The sequence below is a fragment of the Botrytis sinoallii genome (assembly GCF_014898435.1).
Source record: "Botrytis sinoallii strain Bc 23 chromosome Unknown BSIN_010, whole genome shotgun sequence".
NCBI classification, from domain to species: Eukaryota; Fungi; Ascomycota; class Leotiomycetes; order Helotiales; family Sclerotiniaceae; genus Botrytis; species Botrytis sinoallii.
The window spans coordinates 1,082,208-1,102,047 of NW_024066037.1; the positions used below are offsets into that span (position 1 = coordinate 1,082,208).

Below are 19,840 nucleotides of genomic sequence, written 5' to 3' on the forward strand. Positions count from 1 at the left end.
CAGCCACAACAATAACATATGAGAAAGCTCTCCGAAGTGAATAATTGTTACTACGACTACAAGAGATTTGTTGTTACACCGTAGCGTCCTCACTTTTTTCACCTTGTCAACATCCTCGACCTTTAAAGATGTCCAAATAACATCTCCACATCACAACCGCAGATTGAAGAGATGTCTCGAAATACTTTGATCCTTCTTTTCATCATCGCCATTTGTTTTGCAAACAACGTTACTTCCAAAAAGATTGCGCTTACTGGCTTCAAGCATAAGAATCCTTCTCCAACCAAAACTTCCATCTCGTCAAGCATCAAAGTCTCCACAAGAGCACCTGCGCCAACTACCCCTCCTCAAAAACCGGACTTTCCGACATTTCATGTGGTCAAACGGGTAACAGTGGTCGAATCATGCGGCAACTATCAAATTCCAGATTTTGATCTCGAATTATACCCCGGAGATGTTTGTCAGGTCGACGAGAATGGATTGATGTTTGGAACTTGCCATGCTGGTATTTCAGATCCGAGGAGTTGTGGTTGGGCAGGGGTCTGCGTCGACGAGTATGCTTGTACAAGTAGTTGTGGAAGGACATCAGTTCCAAATATGCGTGTTACAACTTGGTATGTGAGCTATCTATGGGTTTATTGTTTCCAAATTGCAAAATCCACAACCAAAGTTGAAAAAATTCGAAGGGCGAATAGATAGAGAAAGAATTCAAGGATTGAGATAGGCTCTAGAACGGATCATACTGACATTCTAATCTAATAGTGGTGGGAATGAGGATGGAAACGATTTTTGCGCCATGCGGTATCTCGTATCGGATACATATGTCTATACATCCATCACATGTAGTGATAAACAGAGCTGGAAAACTTGGGAAGCCACTTTTGTTACACCGATTTCTATAGATTTCGACACCTTATTTTCTTCTACCACCACAGCAACGTCAGAAACGTCAAAAACGACAGCAACACCAACACCTACAATGTCATCGAAAAGTTCAAGCATACTGACCATCTCACTTGTAAGCCCAACAGGCGAAGGTAACAGCACTGTCGATACAGATTCTCCAGATAGTAATCACTCCTTGGGTGCCATAATTGGTGGAATCGTGGGTGGGATTGGTGCTGTCTCAATTTTGGGGGTTCTTGCCTGGATCTTTCATCATCGCAGAGAGTCGAAGAAAAGAGCCAGCAGAGCACTTGCATATGACCCCGGACATTCTTCCACTGAAGATCATGACTTGCCCAATGCAATGAGTGCGACTCAAGCGGAATCTGTTCGTCACTCCGTCAGGTCGTCGAAGCCCCCCGGAAGCCCTAGCCAAGGATACGTCCCGACGGGATATACGGATAGCCCACTTGGTAGTCCGAACATTGATAATGGCAGTATACATACAGGTGGAATGTTGACTCCAAGCGCTATGAGTCCAAGCATGAGGCCGAATTTCATGGTACCGGGTGACGCACAAAGTATGCATAGCGCTTATGCTGATCAGCCTCTGCATGAGATGCATGCCGATCAAATTGTTCATGAGATGCCTGCCGATCCCATCGGACCTCAAGAGTTACCAGCATGAAGTTCAAGCGATTTTTGACTATGCAGCGTCTACGGAGTTGGGGACCATTGTAATGGAGGGGTTTTTTAAAGGGTGTACTGCACATATGGAGTTTTTCGGAAGTTGGAGCTTGTCAATGGGTCAAGCCTTTCGAAGGATCATACCGGGAGTTTTCTAGGGCTGCTTATCTCATGGCTGGAGGGAAATGGACATACTGTTTCGTTTCGACATGGTTTCGAAGATAGGGGATAATAGATTCGCAGGTAATTCTCGGAAATTATTCAGGATTATTCAAAGTCTTCTCCTTGGAGTTGCCTCGTTGGGTAATCTTATGATATAGGTTCCAGATTTCCTAGGTAATTAGATGATACAAAACGATGAATAATTAGGGTTTATAAACTCAAAGGATGTTAACTTCACGTACAATCCCAAGCTCGCTTGTTTCGAGAGTAAAGAGATGAGCATATATGTGGTTGATGAGTATAGTATTCCACAGACTGTGAGATCTTAGAAAGGCATAATATTGAACTCGCTCTCGAGTCGGGGGCATGAAGAAGATGCGTGCAAATGTACAAGACATCATAACCCTCTCCATTCACCTCACTGATCCTACGGTCCCATAATTACCTAACCTCTTCCTGCCCTACACGTGATGATAGCAAGACCTACCCCGCTTTTAGCCAGTCCTCAAGTTCTTATCTTTTCAATCTTACATTAACCTTACAAAGTACACTTCATATCTCTTGCACTCACCCTGTCGCCATATGTGTAACCAATGACCATCAATTTCGATATCTTTGTCAAATTCTAGACCGCTCTCCCTTCTTCCACTTTGTCCTGGTGAAAACTTTGAATCGTACCAATTGAAAGGTTTGCAGGAGCTAAAACAGTTGACATGTGCACTATTACCACCCGAATCCACTGATTTGCGGAGTATCAGGCTTGTGATAGCCTTGTGTTTTTCTAGTCATTTTCTAGTGCGGTGAAAAAAGTCCAACCGAACTCAAAGGGAACTCAAAACCAACTAGACGGGTCCGAACGGGTAAGAATCAGACCACTTGATGCAAGCTTCCTTCTAGCTTCCTTTTATGGTTCAAGTCAAAATTAAATTATGTGGACTGGGGGACTTTCGCCAAGAAGGGGCATTCATCGAGGTTACATTTGATCAAAGTGATTTGTACAACAAGAACAACAACAGAAACGATTGAATTGTAACATCACACAGATACGAGAAAGGGGAAACGAACTAAAGCCAAGTTGGAAATCGGAACTGAGATCGTGAGCATCGGATTGATTGTTCTTGCGTCAAACACATAGACAATAGGCCAAGGAGAACAAAGAATTTTGGGACTAAATTTCCAACCTTTGCTGCAATTCAGCATATCGACGATATCTTTCCAGCGAGACCTTGCACAGGTACAAACGGGTTTGATATACCAGTGTGAAGATTATTGGACGGTCTTCCAACTTTAAGGTATCAAAGCATGATAGGAGCACCGACACCGAGCCCCGTCATCATCATATGTTCCCAGATTTGCAAACGATAAGCAGTATCTATGGTTCATACGACACCAACACCGACACCTACGCCTCCTCACAATTCAATATTGTGACTAATTTGACATCAAGACAGTGATTCCAGAAGCGCCACCACTCGATGAGGCACGAGACCATTCAGAAACTACAATTTGTTACTGAGAATTATTTTGGGAACAAAGAAACTTTTCACTGTACCTATCAACGCACCTTCGATTATTCCAACGAATCTCGATAAACAAACTTTCAATCTGCCAGCATCCTTGATATCCTCGCATTGAAATCAAAATCCAGAAGCAACAACACCCCAAGCATCCACTCAGTCTGTTCGACGATTGAAACAAAATCGTTCTCGGACCTCGGGCCTCTGACTTTGAATATCTACAGGTCCATATTCGGAACCTTGCAATCTGCGTCAAAGCTGCCAATACTGATTCATCCTCCCAATCCTGCAACAATTTATTCAAACAATTCATCTATAATCATACCCTTATATTCCCGCCAGGTCGAGGTTTTACTCCTGCGTAAGATGTTTCTGCAGAAGCTTCGATCCCTTTCCTTTCCATTAAACTCCAAGACTCCTCCAGAGGACGATAAAAAGCATCATCAACGTCGCAAATCAGTCAGAACTCCCAATTCTGAACACAAAAACCCTCTGTCACCGTCTACAACCAATTCCACGAATGGTTCCCATAGTTCTCCGCGGAAAACAAGCATATGTACAGAAGTCAAACAGACATCCGAAATAAACAATGGGATGGATGAGAATCTAGAAGGACGAGAGTTCAGGGAATATTTAGAAAAGTGTAGAAAGGCAGAAGAGGCAGAAGAAAGAAAGAGGAAGAAGATGGCCGAAAAGAGGAAGGAAGTCAATTTAAGCCCGTGGGCTAGGAGGATGTGAAGTTACAAAAAGGAGAAAGAGGAGTTGTCGACACACTTTCTCACTCTGTTTACGAAATGGAGGAAAAGAAAGCTGGTCTATTCGGAATCCTTGATACACGAAGACACGACAACACACGCAAATAAATTGAGGAAACGACGACACAACACGCATATGCGCAACTTCCCAGAAATTGCTTAGCATATTTTCGATGAGTACATGATACAATGTGGAAGGAGAACGCAAACACTCTCTGCCACTCCATTCTCAAATTCTAGCTTTGGTTGTTGCATGCATAATACAAGGACAACTCGGCGGATATGTCTCATACGAAATTAAGAAAGACGAAAGATTTCACGAACCTCGAATCCAACCAACAACCCACACTATTCCCATCCAAGTATGAAATTTGAGCTTGAAGCTCTATCCTCTCTAATTACCTCCATCTGCAACGAACGATGCATACTACAATGCTGCTTTACGACCGCACGATATCCAAATTACTCTTTCCTTAGCCAGCTCCTTTTTCACCTCAGTAGATACCCTCAAACCATTTCCATAGCTTGACTTTTGTTATTCCCCCCACTTTGTTGCGATTTAGGATTCATAATTTCGCTTCAATTCTTTCGATATTCTGGATCGAGAATATCTTTTTGTAATTTTTAGTAGATGGACTTTTTTGGTCAATATATTGTACCAAAGCAAATTTAAATTTGCTTGATTTTATCATACACAAAATCCATCATTTTTCGTACGTTAAACCTATATGTATTTACCATATTCTGTACCCCAGAATATGTCGAATATTTTGTGCATATTGCGTGCTCTTCAGCCCATTCATTCCACACTTAATTATGCTGCTTTGCATGAGTATGTCTCGCTGAAGAGGTATGCTTATATATTTGATCGCCTATAATATGAAACAGTCAACGCCCGCAGCTTCTGTAAGACATACATATCTATCATGGAATTTTATATCTAAATATCTGCGATGTTCACTCACTTATCAATACACAGAGCACCAGTAAAAAAGTGTTTGATCCGTCATCAAAAGCTACCATTCTTGTTCCTCTTATTTGGATATATCAACATACTAGATCTATCCAGCTCTATAACATGTCAATTATCGAGAAGTCAATGTACATTCCGAGCTTTTGTTTTTATTTTCTATTTTTGGCTGATTTACTGTTCATATTGTTGTTCATAAGCACATTTATGTGAACCCATAGGTGTGAATTGCGACCGACTTTCAACTTGAGCAAGGCTCAAGACTCACTGTTCCTATTTACAGGTTTCTTGGTACTTCGAAACGACAGCTCAGCTAACACGACATGAGGATACAACATGTTAAACCATGGCACGGTGAAATGGTAAGACTTGTACATCAGAGTACAAAAACGATATACCAAGTTTGTTACACTGGAGCTTGTACGAGTTGAGATTAGACATTCCAGTTCTACCATTTCGTCTCCAACTTTTCGGCATCACCGATCGTTTCCCTTTAATAAGTCATGACATGAATCTCTCCAATTTACTTGACTCGAAAAATATCCTTATCCTTATCTTATCACCCCTCCAAGAGAATCCCCACCATCCATTTCAAAATCTCATTCTCTTTGCCTCCACCTTGATTCCACTTTTCCGATTATACCCCGGAAAATCACGACCGGGTGAATTCCGGCATGTCTCGCTTTCTCTCCCTAGATCCCAGATCGTCATCCCCCAGGTTTCGGGATACTCGATCGAGTTAGCTTCCGGACGTTTATAGGAAACCCGAGAAGGGTTTGGCAGATCAGGGACTGCGTGCGCAAATCATGCGTCGGATCTGGGGTGATCGTTTGGGATTTTATCTTCATTTATTCAGCAAACTGGCAAGAAGGGGGGGGAGGGGGTAATTACTCGTGAGGGAGCGTTTACCGATGTAATATAACATCATAGACCGTAAGAGCCAAGAGAATAGAGAATAGGAATGATGGATCTAGTGATTCAATTACAAAGTTTAACAAATTCGTGTATACGGATATCCGATGGTAAGACGAGTAATCAAAATCTTTATCAGAAACATACGCATATATTCTGACTAGCACCGTCTGATTCTCCACTCCAATATTACCCGCCCTATCCCATCTATATTCTCCACGTGAAACCTAGTATATTGTATATATACATACACCCGTTCACTTCGATCGTACATAAATAGTCTCATCTCTCCGTCCTACATCTCCATCTCCCTTCGTATTCTCCGACTCCATCTCCGCATTCTAGCTTCACATACACATACACGCAATTTGAACCTTACGCATCACCACAGTCCAACTCCCGTTTCATCCAGACACCTACCTACGTACCTACCTAGTCATCTATCAGATCTCAGATCTTCGATCTCCACCCACCAGATCAACACCGTGGCACTTGAACTTTGAAACTTGGATACTTCTCAAATATCACCAAGCAGACCAATCTCCCACGTTCCACACGATCATTCAAGTCCAGCCATCATTTACCCATCTACCCATCCACCCATCCAAACCATCACCGTCAACCCGGAATCTCGCATCCCGAGAACACCCCCCGAATCCGTCCATCCATCCGACACAACCTCACTCACCACTCATCCGTCTTCGATCCAGAAACTTCAAGAAATCTAAACCCCTAGCTTCTTGATCGAGTCGTCTGAACTCTAGAGAGTCTACCTACCTACCCATCTACCTAGCTACTTAGAGAAAAGAAGCGAAAATAAGTCACACAACCCCATCGACCACTCTATCTATATAATCATAAAATCCGCCTCCATCTCATCTTTGCTTTGCATCGACCGATCAGATCGATCGCAATCTATCCATTCATCTCTGTACTACTCAGATCCCCAAAATTTCATCAGCACACCTCCTAAATTCATTCATTCATTCATTCTTTCTTCCAACCGGTCACTGCTTATACACATCCGTTTGACTCCAGCCAGTACCACCTCACCTCACCTCACATTACTTTCCCTCCCCTCCCCTCCTTGATTCCAATTTCCAAACCTCATCACGTTTTTCTCCCCCGCACATCGCATTCCCATCGACCGTCGAACAGCACACCGATTCTGCGTCACACATTACGCGCACTATCATTGACATTTCTGTTGCACAGAAATTCCAGAGAAAGCATCAATCATCCCAACACGAGAATCTCATTCGATTGAAACAAACCTATCCATCAACTGAATCTCCATCTTTCTGTCGTTATCCAAGACTTCGTTTCAGGTTCTGGTTTTTCGCAGCACCTACATACATCATATTGTTTACATTACTCTCTTCCATTATCTAGTCCATCAAGCAAGGTTCTTTGTTACACGCAATTCAAGCCATTACGTGTTTGGATGCTCCAGTAGCAGGAAATTCATCAGTTTCATATCTTGCTTGGTTGATATTTCTTTCTATATATGTAAATATCAAGTTAAACTGATATCTCATCTCGAACTTCATTTTCATCGGTCCAAAGCAACCATACAAATCCAATCTCAATATCCATATAGGAGAAAACCAATTGACAAAGTCACGGCTTCCAACGGCAAAAACTAAAACGCCATTTATCTCCTCTACTCCCAAAAAGCCACCCAGACGCCTCGCTAAAGGATACATTTTCACACCCTATCATCGATCACTTTGCGATTCACAGGTCAAGCCACACGGGACCCGAGTACAAAACATCCCTTTACGGACACAGGGCCTAGAAGTATCCCAAACCAAAATCAGCTACTTGAGCTCAATCCCACCCATTCATTCATACACAATGATTTCCAACATCAAAAGAAAGATTGCCTCGTCCTCAGCTTCATCCTCATCATCATGGCGAGAGAGAGAACAGAATACTCCATCAAGTAGCAAAACGCGGCATCAATTTTTCTCTCGAACGCCCCAATCACAGCGACAATACCAGCAATGCGATTCGGAGCAAAATAGTTATTGTCCCCGTCATCGCAACTCCTCTGCGACGAATTGGTCCATCACATCTACACTTCTTGACGAAGTAACTTCCTATCAACAACATTCCAGAAGCCGACAAACAAACAACCACCCACATCCGGATTCCTACGAAGCCTTTATGCAAAATGCATTGGAAGAGGAGCAAAGACGGGAAAGACACAAGCGAGCTGTGCGCAAAGCGAACGACGCGTGGCAGCAAGGATTCCGAAGATCAGACGCTGCTGGAACGAGAAGTTGGTTGCAGAATTGTGGATTAGCCAAGTAGGACTATTTGTTTCAATGTCATTCATTAGCGTTATATCATACATATCATACCGATAACGATTTCTTTTGTTACAAGATGAAAATGAGAAGAGGTGGGAGGGAAATATGGATGGGAGTTTGATGAGGATATACCCAGTGTGGAAAGGATGATGGACATAAAGAAGACAAAGTTAAATAGACCAAATGAAAGAAATTAGACTTACTCTCCCATTCCCAATCCTTCATGACACCCACCCAGTGCAATTTTCCTCTAACTGTCAACTCCTGGTCCATCTCCTCCGTAATAAGACCCGCGGCTTGTCTTTGAGCCATGAGTTCCCCAAATGATCCCTGAGACGGCCCCGAAATGCTATGTCTTTGTCTGTTTCCCACCGGTGAAGCTCTCCTACCCTGCCCTCTAATCCCCATTTCATTGAGATTCAACAGATCCGAAAATGAAATCTCTTCATTTCCAATTCCATTCTCCATTCCTTCCTCGAACCTTCTCATATTATCGCTGGGCCCGCCATGCATCCCCGACATTCCCATTCTACCGCCATTCTTCCTCATCAATTCCTGTTCTTTTTTCCTAGCAACTTCGTCTCTTCTTCTCCACACTTCCTGCATGACTTCCCAACAGCGATCGATATTCCCAATCCACATTCTTCTTCCCATACTTGCCCATCTTTCATTAACCCAGGCTCTATCTTCGGCATCCTTTGCTTCACAGCCTGCTGCCAAGAGTGGATATATTTGAACGATAACGAGGCGGCTGCTAAGCGGTACCGTAGCCAGGAAAACTAGGACTTTCTTCGCAAGTTCTGCACATGTTAAAGATGGGATTTCAGGGACGGCTTGATGTAAATGAAGAAGAGTAGCGTAACGATAGGCTTCGGCAGTTTGAAGAGCGTGTTGAATTTCGGAAGTTGGATCTTCAGGAGTCGAGAATGCGGTTGAAGGTTGCCATTGCTCGATTTCTTGCTTGAGTTCCATGGCTTGTGATACTATGCTATAGAATTGATTTCGATTTTTGTACTTTGCGACACAGATTTGCAGCACGACCAATCAGAGGAAATAGTGTTGCCGCGCTACCCATTAGGGGGTCGATTTCTGACATTGGAGTGACGTTGGCGGAAGAAGAAGAAGCAGAAGAAAAGGAATTGGCAGAGAGATTATTAAGCGGCGAAAGAATGTTCTCAAAATCTGTAGAATCTTCATCATCAATCGATGTCAACCTAGCAATAACATCCATGTAAACCCAAGTGTTGCAAAGAAATTTTAATCTGGCGAGATCATCACCCACAAGACTCCTTTTATTGTGTTTTATGAGTGCTTGATTAACCAAGATTTTTGCACCCCTGAGATGTTCAATCCCAGTTGAAATATGCTGATCCCAAGACTCAGCAAATGCAAGGACGAGTGTTGTGGCGAGTGCAGTATCGGTGCGCATTTTTTCAATTCCTGTAGCGAGAGATCGGATGCTGCGACGCATATGTTCCATGCCGTCGACGCGAAGGGCGGGCTTCTCTTTGGATGTATGAAAGGCGGTCATGGATGCGATAGCATGATACAATGCGGGGGAATCGCGTGCAAGAGGCCAAACTAATGTTCTCCATGGATTCTCTGTAGGACCATCTTTGACAGATAAAATGCCACATGTCTGCTTATCAAATCTAAGCATTAGCATCTCTGGGCTACCGGCCGGCACATCCGGCTGTCGATACATTGGACTAAAACTCCTAGGAGATACACTGGGAGATCTTGATTGAGGTTGAAAGGGACTCATGGTCAACCACATATCAGCATCAGATAAGGAAGGCTCTCGAATGATTTCCTCAATATCACCTTCCAGCGATGGATCATTCGTCATTTGAAATTGAGTCATGTTAGGGCTTGACATGGGCATACCCATCATTGCTGATGTCATAGGAATGGACGAAGCCATGGACATAGATGACGGCCTTGTATTCAGATCCGATCCAGACTGTAATAGATCTGCTAATCTTGGTGACTGACCAGAGAAATTTGATCTTGTTGGTGTGACTAGACCGGTGTCTTCAAACATGCTACTTAGACTGCTTGTGACCGAATCCGGCTCAATCCGAGAGCGTTGAGAATCATCCTGACTAAAATTAGGCGTGCTCATATCAAACATAGGAGAGAATCCCGAATGAAGCTCCGGAAGCGAAGTCGAGACATCAAAAGTAGACGGGGAAGGCACTGCGGCATTGAAAAACGAGTCTTGCATCTGCGTATCTTCTCCGCCGGGGGTAGAAGCCGTTCCATCAGAAGCTACTGGACTTGCAGCTGTAGGGTTATCTGGTGCTTTTTCCAGTGCTATTGAACCTAGAGATATTAGAGCCAGTCTATAGAGCTTGGAGTCACTGTTGTACCTCTTTTTTTAGGGGCTGGTGGCGGTGGCGGTTTGTTTGTAAATGTAGCCTCCTCGAATGGCCTCCATTTGAAATCTTTTTTATATCCTCCACAGGAAACTCCCCTCTTATGACATTGCTGACACGAGGGTTTTGTTTCATCGCATTTTAATCGTTTTGCTTTACAAGTTATGCAACCTAACAAGTTGTAAGGAGTTTCAATCAGCATGTGAAGCTTAATGCGGGGCACAAAAGCTCTTATCAATCACGAAGATAAGAGATATGAAAATGAAGGTATCCAAAGCTTACCATTCCGACTTTTTGATTGCTTAGGTTTGTTGATACTATGTTCTTTCTTTGAGGATTGAGCAGCGGATGGCTTGGAAGTCGATTGCTTTCGTTTTTTAGGTGGTGGAGGTGGTTCTGGTGCTGGCTTGAGAACAGGGGAGGAAAGAAATGCCGATGGAGAAGGTATTGTTATCGTCTCCATCTCAAAGGATTCTTAGGAGGATACATCGGTGAATATGAAAGTGATATTGGAATATTGATTCACAATTTCCCAAGGAGATCAAGTTGGAATCTGGAATCAAGCTCGCTGCAACCACAACTGATCTTGCTGCTGGTGATGATGATCTTCTTGATGTGTTGTTCAAAAATATGATAGGAGATACATCCCATGGTTGATTCGGAAGTCTGGGACTCCTTCAAAAAGGTGGAGGAGAATCTGAGATTCGAACTCATAGATTGATTGTTATTTTGATTGGTGAATTAGATGTGTCAGTTTGTGGAGAAGTCGAGCGAAGTCGCCCGAGAGGATGAAGTAGCGTATCACTACAGGGGTGAATAGCAGGTGATATGATAGCGAGTGATACCCAACCAAGATGTAACCATCGGACGTGAATTGCCGTAGATGATTGGGGAAGAAGTTTGGGACATGGTGAAAAAAGGAAACACCTCGAGAGTTGACATGATTGCTTCTTGATTAATAATAAGGTTCATCATCTACTCGCACTCATACATGGTACATGCTACATATATACTTCGAAGTTCGTACAGAGCTTTGATAGAGAGAAACCGTAAATCCCATATGCTTTTTCCGGTTCCGTGTACGCTTCCAAGGTTTACAATTCTATCCAGTTCGTATCTATGCTAATTGATTCATCAGTATCATAGTATCTACCGTCCAATCTCTTCTTTTCTGTTACATAACCTCCGCTTTGTGTATCTTTTATTTTGAAAAAGAAGTGTGTAGGGCTAGACGGGGATCCGTATTGTAGTGTCATGCTGATAAGTCTGATAGGTTAATGCAGCGGGCGGTTTCCGAGGTTCGAATAGATAAGTTGATAACGGTGGGAGGGGAGTTCGTGTGATCGCAGCTAGTGGGAAAATCTGGATTCTGGAACGTTTATGTATAGAACTGATTGATTTCGTTCGGAACTTCCCAAGTGGTCATGTATGCATGATAGAAAATCGTAAGGCGTAAAAGCAAATGGTAGGAAAGATGACGATATCGTGAAGCATTGAACCTACGGAGAAGCTATAGCGGAGAGAAACAATACTTATTATGATGGACAAGTATCTTCAACAGCAAATGCGCAAAGATTAGTTGTGGTAACACAATAGATGACGCCTGACTGTGACGTGAAAAGCTGAGATTACAATTGCTGGCGATGACCTGAAGTAAGAAACACTGAAGGTCTGGAAAAGTTGCATTGTGCCGCTGCAGCGCAATGCGTTCTCATGCATCGAAGGCATTTATGTTCCCGAAATCCTAGGAGCTCTCAGTTGGTCCAAATTGTGCAGGCTTCTAGTGCCAATACACATCTTGTGACTTAACGCGTGGTTTGGTTCGACGGTACTTCTATATTGTGCTGTGGTCAAGTCCGTACTGGGTGGAGATTATGCATGCAAGAAGTGAATATTCTTCCGCTGCCAGATCATCCTTTTTGTGAGCTGAAATATCATTGTTGTGCTCCCTTGGGTACGACAGCTTGGTAGGGCGCGCCTGAAGTCTTGTACAGGAAGAAGGAATCGTGGTTGTTCAACTGCATCAAGGGAAAGATGGTTGCTGGCTGGATCTGCATGTTGTTAGGATTTGACAAGATCCTCCAACAGGTACACTGTCTGCTGAAGGATTGTCGGTACCGAGTATGATGTTGGTTCAAACGCAAGCTTAAATAGTTGGCATAAACAACGTGGCGTGTTGATTTTAGAAATACGGCGTCTCCTACGACAACAACATATTAACGAAAGCTGAAATTCAAATTGGTGCATCATTAAATTAAGTCGTGGTTTGGGCTGCTGTTGTTTCTAAGATGGCATTTCGAGATCGCATTTCGGAACGCCGCAACACCGTTGAGCTGTCGCTTCACTGTACCTACCTGTGGAGATCGTGACGTTAATGTTTCCGATAGAATTTTAATTTATTTGGAAGCTGATGATTCCCTGGCTCGTCTGCGATGATTGAGATTTGCTTAAGAATAAAAATTAATTCTGGCTCAAGAAATTTTCCCGATAATCTAGCTTTTCGTCTCATGTCGCAAAATGGTCGATTCAGCGCGTTAAGGATAACCAAGCTAGATATCTGCACTAGTGTTTGATGGTACAATTTCAACAAACAAGAAAATCAGGGAGGTAGATGGAAAAGTTCTCTCTAGATGAATTCATAATTCAATATACGATAGCTCGGCGAGAATTGTTGAGAGGGCTATTGTTTACATTCGGGTTCTAGGTAATGGTTTTCGCTTAGTTTCATGCAGATTAGGACGAGGATGAAGGGGTTCATAGTCAATTTCAAACAAATTTGGTTATCGGCTTACACTAACATGCTCTCGATTGCGTATTCAAATGTTCTTTCTACCTTCAGTGATTCAGATTCATGAATATCATTTGACAGTCGAGAAAGACTACGGCTGATCTATCGTGTGTATCATCTATAGTTCCATAGAACGACATTTGACAGCCAGCCACGGTCGATCTATCGTGTATATCATTCATAGTTCCATGGAACCACATTTGGCCCGGAAAATGCCCAAAAGTTTGCGTAGTCTCAAATCTGGCCTGGCTTAAGTGCTATGATACCAACTACGGAGACGATCTCCGTACTATTGAAGAACGTCAGATCTGGCGATGATATGCGTATCAAGATAGATGGAGTTTCGCCTTCAAACAGATTCTTGATGAGACTCGATTTGTGTCTCATCTCGTGTTCTACACGGTGAGTATTGAAATTAGTTAGGGGAGGGATGACTTGTTCTTCTTCTTTACCGATCATGATTTAGAGATGATAAGAGTAGAAACAGCCCTATGCGCGCGACTGAATTGAAAATAGTATTAGGAGTATAATCTCCCTAGGCAGTCAAGTAACAGTATATTTAACAGACAAGATAGATGCTCCGCCACAAGGATCTCATCGTGATCAGGGAATCTGGAAATAGCAAATTAGTGGATCTGATCACAATTTTAATGGGCGTCTTCAAGCTTTTGAAAGTGGAATGAATAAACTTCCACTTGTGCACGCACATACGATTAAAATTTCGAGATGAAGTTGTACACTCCACTTGATAGATTTTGACGCGCCATGGAGGATGATTAGAGCCTCAGCCACTACAAGCGGGGCCAACCTCTTTAATTATTTTGAATCCTTGAATGAAAGTTGAACATTATTATTGAAGAAGGAAGATGCCACCAAAACTTATGCCGCCCGCTAATGCAAATGCATCAGCCAAGCCGATCTTTTCTATCCGTTTGGAGATTGGAAGATTCCAATTGGGTGTATCTATCTCCACATTACCATACTATAACCTGTCGTGGCCTTCGAATCCTTGAGAGCAACGACCAAGTATTTGCCGCTCTTAAGAACGAGGATTTGATGTTTGAGAGTGTTGGAGTGAGGGTGGGTGGTGAAGGACGACGGTCAAGGACGACGGTAAAGGACAAAGGTAAGGGGCGACGGTAAGGGGCGACGGTGAAGGAAGATAGTAGGATGGTAAAAAAGCAAATGAGAGTCGTGGATCTACGGAGATTCCGTGATATTGGGGAAGACCGATAGAGATCAATCAAGTACCATTTGAAAGCTATCGTGAAAAGAGAGACAGAAAGAAGAGAGGAAGAGAGAAAGAGAAAATGGCGTGATGGCTTCATTCAGTGGCAGTACGGCACGGCAATGTATGTATCTATCTATCTATATGCTTGGTATAGACAGCTTACGCTATCGCTGTGCATGTATCGCTGCAATGCCAATGAATGGTACATGCTGCTTTGATATTAAAAACGATGATGCAAATATTAATTTGTTGGATATCATAAAGGACCATATAATAATGTTTCATCCGTACAACGAAAGTGGTCTGTTTCCCCCCATGCTTACTACTTATTAAAGCTTTCATTATCTCGTAAAACTTGGATGTATTATCGTGAGCCGTGACATCTACCATCGTATCCCTAAACCTCACTCATTTTGCCTTCACGCCAGCCACTCAAAAATCAAGAATACATCATCATACAAAGTACATATGAAAACTCTTTCTTCATCCCGCGGCTTGGATCGTCGTCAGCTTGGACGCATTTTGGTGATGTAGACCAAGCCAACAACAATTGAGTTTTCACATACCGCAAGTGTCACCTAATGGTTCTGGGCTGCGGGTACAAGAAATTCCTATACAGATTAGTTATGTTGCATCTTTTTTCTGCATCCTTTGAAACAGCATTCAAGCGCATTTTCCAAGCGCATTTGAACAAAATCCATGCATAAGTTGGATGGCGCATAATTCATACGTTCACTTAATCCTAAAGGAGCAATTTTCATATCCTTTCCTGTTTCTGTCCTGACTGTCCTCGCTGTCCTGCTTTTTCATTGGCAGTAAGAGCATCTGAACTCCTCACTTATCCTTGATATCTTTCAAAGCTACCCCGTTTCTATTTACATGGTATGAGCTACGAAACCTTGTCAAGGCTTCTATCCAACATTTATCCTTGAACAAGCCCCTGTACTACTCTCCAATGAACATCGCGCCTTCTCTTCCCTTCGTATCAAGAATTGATATATACAAGAGGCATATCACCATTCATGTCGAAGCCCTCGACCTCCTCTCCTTCCTCCTCCACCTCCTCCACCTCCTCCACCCCCTCCTAATATACCGACATTACACCTCTCTCTCCCCAATCTGCCCTATATTGCATACTTTCCATAGGATCGTCATTAATTCAAGATTTTGGTAAAGTATAATCTGAGCGAAATGGAAGCAATATAATATACATCGCCAGATGTATAATAATTAAGCTTCAGCCTTCTCGTCTTTCGATTGTCATTCTTCTGCATCAACAATGGGGAACAGCCAATCAGTACAGGGCCCAAGACGAGGCAAGAAATTATCAAAACCAAAAACCAAGCCTACCGGGCCACCGCTATCCAACTCCAACAGCCCAAATCCGAGTCGTCGAAACTCCGTTACTGGAAAAGGGATTGCAACAGCTGCAGCTTCGGTCCTTCCCAATGGCAAGCTTGTCAGTGTTCTTGAGACTGAGTCTCTTCAACATGTATCAGAGCCAACACCCACGAAGAAGAAGAGAATGAGTATATTCAGGTCAAGGAATTCAAAGAAGGATACGGAGAACCCTCAATTGGGCGCCAGCGTTGATGTTATACCGAGTGTTTCTCCACCAATAAATACTGGCAGGTTTACAAGAAGTAATTCTGTAAATTCTGTTGCTGTTGAGGCGACAGAGGAAAAGTCATGGGCTGCCCAAACTCCTAGGTAAGTCACTTTAAATACTCTCTATTTACAGTATGTGCTCATTAAATGCCAGACCAACTTTCCATCGTTCGCGAAAATCACTTCCCCATGTCCCATTTCCATCGAATAGTAATAATCGCCTTTCCCTTGTATCAGAAGACCTTCCTCCAAGACCAGATTCCATCAATGTCGCAACAAATTTGGCTGGACAACACGGTGGAGAGATGGATTGGCAGTTATCAGACCCATTCTGCCAGAGAACTCAATCAGACCCTGCAATATATGCACCTATCCGTCGAAAATCTCTTCTTCAACATGGTGTAGCGACAAGACACAGCGTCATATCAAATCCTCAGTCTGTTCAGAATCAAATACCAGCTTCGTACCAAAACATTGGAAAATGGTCTGTGGCACCTTTGACATTAAGAACAAATGTGGATAATGAAAATCACGGTGCACGTACTTCTACTCCTAATGACCTTGGCCATATTGGTTCATTTCAGCTTGGTTCTTTGAGAATTACAAATGGTTCAGCAAGTCCTACGCCTAGTGCCGACGAAAGAAGAGCTAGTCTCCCATCTAATGATCAACATATTGCTACTTTACAAGCAAGCTCCAGGATTCAAGGTATCGCCAATCGAAGCTATACCATTTCTGTCCCCGCAGAAGCCATGAAACGTCCTTGGGCACCAACCTCTTTCTCACAATCTCCCATTGAAAATGATTCTCACGATTCTTTAACCATCAAAATCCCGGGTACTACATCTACTCTTAATTCGCCGTTATCTCCTACTAATACTCATTCTTTGAATCTCCCTCCTCAATTAAGTCCATTTTCTTTTGTTGCCAGTCCCATCGGGTCCCCATTAGAAGCTACCAGCAAGAACACTGCTGTAGAAGACGAATTATTTGAGGCTGAAATGACTACACCTACGCTCGAGTCTTCTTACAGCAATGACAATCGTTCATTTGACTCTGGCTACGGCCCGTCGCCTGCTACACCAGAACAACAAAATTTAGGCCCGATCCAAAGTCAACAAGATATGATCTCAAAACAGCTGGTAACAACTGACAGTGGATACAATTCATCTACTTCCAGAAGGAATTCAACAGCGCGAGTTTCGCCGACAAGGATATCTCTCAGGACAACAGAAGCTCCACCTCTTGCTAACCACGCGATTCCAATGGTTAGCCTAGAATCCCAAAAGATGACCAGATTGAGCAACGTCTCTCTGCCAAGTTCGAGCTATCAATCTCAAGTTCAACAGCCAACGCCCATGTCTTACAGACAGAGCATGCCAGCAGTTCCGCGTCAGCCTCAAAATTTCACTGCTGGTGAGACTTCAGGCTCACATTGGGGAGTGCAGAGACAACGCCCACAATCTTTCTACCCTGGCTCTCCAAGATTCACGGCGCAATCTCGATCACGGAGTGAGATGCATCTACCTACTGCGGCTTCATTTCAAAATAGCGACAGTGTAGATGAAATCATGGAATACAAAGCAATGCGAAGGGTCAGTTCAAAAGAGACGATAACTACTATAATGTCTCTGGAGCCCGGGGAAGTGGAGTCCACATATAATAGGTTACATAATGCAATCCCTCCTATTCCTTCGTCCATCCCAGAGGAGGATTACCATACCGGGTGGAAACCACCAAACGCACGAAGACATTCATATGCTCCATCAACTCCATCTACACCCAAGAATCGATATACGCTCCAACCGTATCAGGCTCCCACTTCTCTGAATACATATCCACAGGAGGACCAAACAGATTTTGAAAATCATCTGACATCTTTTGACAATATTAAGAATAGTTTGGGAGGGTCTCCCTATGATTTGGCACTTACAGCAATGGAAAGGAAGCCTCCACGAGCTACACCAAGGGGTGCACCTACACCTAAGATGAAGAGCGCAGCCGCGCAACTTCAATCTACAGACGCTAATTTGATTCGATCTCAATCTGAGGAACCTCTACTATCAAGGCCGAATATTAATGGCCGTCAGGACTCTTACAATAAGCTTGTGGGCGGCAACCCGTTTGATCATAGTAGTACTGGACCGAGCTCAAGAGCTACTTCATCAAGCTCCACATTTACTCTTCGGGATCTACCATCGCAGAGACGAACGGCTGAGGAGGATGCAAAGAGGTTATCCATTGCAAGAACCAACAGGGTTACTAGTCCCCCGCCTGTCTCTTTCCAGAATCAGCGAAAATCTGTACCAGTTCCTGCTCCAGGGCAATTGGCGTTGCCAAAATTGAGATCTACATCAGTGGCACAATCTCCTCTTTCCCAGCCATTATCGCCGGAAATAATGACTTCTTCATATCAAAAATCAGTCACTCCGCCTACAAGATCCTTAACCTCTCCTCCCATCAGAGAGGTACCAAGTCAGGGATCCCTGGCATCGGGGCAAGAACTTTGGTTTGATACAAAAGAGCAAATCATCCCTGCACAACTTCAAATCGGTCATGCTGAAAGGTCGTCCAAGATAAGATCGCAAAGTGCTAGACCAGCTACACAATACCATCGACCTATCCCTCTTCATCACTTTAGTTTCGATGTTCAGGAAAAGTCTGGAAACAATTCAAGAGCTGCGAGTCTTTATAGTGAAAAGGAGTGGGAGATTCATGCTGGGGCTTATGATCACACGTATGGCTCTTCTACTAATCTTCATGATCTTTCCGGTGAGTTTTTAGCCAACGAATATGACACTCCGTCTTTTGAAGAATCTCAGCCAATTCCGGATATGGGGAATTCAACGCAGGATATGTTAGTACTGGACCGATATGCGGGAGGTTTGGGATATGGATTTGAGCCCGGCTACGGTCTAGGCGGGAGTGCGGGAACGAGAAACTGCGGGACGATGAACAAGGGTGGGAGAAAGGGAGTCGAAGTGTCTCAGCAGTGGGGGCTGGATTTTAGTGACGTGCCTATTATCATGCAGAGAGTGCCAGTTGGAGCTGGTATCTAAAAGAGCAACATACTTTCCGCTTAATTGGCATTAGCAAGGAACAAATGACACCTCATACGACACACTGCCAGGCATATTCTCAAGTCACTAAGTTTTGACATTAGATTGGACCTGGTAAGGCAACGAAAAATACACACGGAACGGCGTTAACTTGGCATTTACTACTTTTCTACGATTTTCTTTTTTTCTTTTGTAAGGAATTCCATTTGGACCCGGGGCTTCGGGAGGCTTTGGCAGGATTGGGGGATACAACACATTTGGATGACGGATGGATACCCAGTTTTTTTCTTTCACGTTGCTTTTTTGGAGGGGGCTACTTTTTCCAGCACAATGAGCGTGGAATTGGTTTGCTTTATATCGCATTGCATTGCATTATTCAGGAATAGAAGGTGGGCATGTGCCAGGGCATGATTGATGGAGGAAAAGGCCTTGAAAAAGAAGCGAAAAGAAAGATTGTACATATTTGATCGACGAGGAGTGTAGATACTTGTAAATATTACTGGTCGAGAAACTGGGTTACTATCATCGATAGCAGGTAACGCAAATAGATTTGGCGGTGACTTTTACTCAATG

The 19,840-nt window shown here is 43.4% G+C and overlaps 6 protein-coding genes across 6 annotated transcripts; 4 read left to right on the plus strand and 2 right to left on the minus strand.

Annotated features, from left to right (window-relative positions):
- Window positions 1–171: 171 nt before the first annotated feature.
- On the plus strand, window positions 172–1,573 carry EAF02_006461 (uncharacterized protein; the record flags this gene model as incomplete). Its single annotated transcript, XM_038902509.1, has 2 exons — window positions 172–614; window positions 763–1,573. 2 exons carry the CDS (start codon window positions 172–174, stop codon window positions 1,571–1,573), a joined length of 1,254 nt encoding a protein of 417 aa, XP_038757729.1.
- Window positions 1,574–3,617: 2,044 nt separating this feature from the next.
- EAF02_006462 (uncharacterized protein) lies at window positions 3,618–3,989 on the plus strand (the record flags this gene model as incomplete). Its single annotated transcript, XM_038902510.1, has 1 exon — window positions 3,618–3,989. The coding sequence occupies one exon, from the start codon at window positions 3,618–3,620 to the stop codon at window positions 3,987–3,989; it is 372 nt and encodes a 123-aa protein (XP_038757730.1).
- A 3,756-nt stretch (window positions 3,990–7,745) lies between these two features.
- Window positions 7,746–8,204, plus strand: EAF02_006463 (uncharacterized protein; the record flags this gene model as incomplete). The annotated part of the gene is made up of 1 exon (XM_038902511.1): window positions 7,746–8,204. The coding sequence occupies one exon, from the start codon at window positions 7,746–7,748 to the stop codon at window positions 8,202–8,204; it is 459 nt and encodes a 152-aa protein (XP_038757731.1).
- Window positions 8,193–11,044, minus strand: EAF02_006464 (uncharacterized protein; the record flags this gene model as incomplete). The annotated part of the gene is made up of 4 exons (XM_038902512.1): window positions 8,193–8,206; window positions 8,407–9,163; window positions 9,219–10,528; window positions 10,864–11,044. The coding sequence occupies 4 exons, from the start codon at window positions 11,042–11,044 to the stop codon at window positions 8,193–8,195; spliced, it is 2,262 nt and encodes a 753-aa protein (XP_038757732.1).
- Window positions 11,045–13,603: 2,559 nt separating this feature from the next.
- EAF02_006465 (uncharacterized protein) lies at window positions 13,604–13,828 on the minus strand (the record flags this gene model as incomplete). Its single annotated transcript, XM_038902513.1, has 1 exon — window positions 13,604–13,828. The coding sequence occupies one exon, from the start codon at window positions 13,826–13,828 to the stop codon at window positions 13,604–13,606; it is 225 nt and encodes a 74-aa protein (XP_038757733.1).
- Window positions 13,829–15,879: 2,051 nt separating this feature from the next.
- On the plus strand, window positions 15,880–19,267 carry EAF02_006466 (uncharacterized protein; the record flags this gene model as incomplete). Its single annotated transcript, XM_038902514.1, has 2 exons — window positions 15,880–16,310; window positions 16,363–19,267. The coding sequence occupies 2 exons, from the start codon at window positions 15,880–15,882 to the stop codon at window positions 19,265–19,267; spliced, it is 3,336 nt and encodes a 1,111-aa protein (XP_038757734.1).
- Window positions 19,268–19,840: the final 573 nt, after the last annotated feature.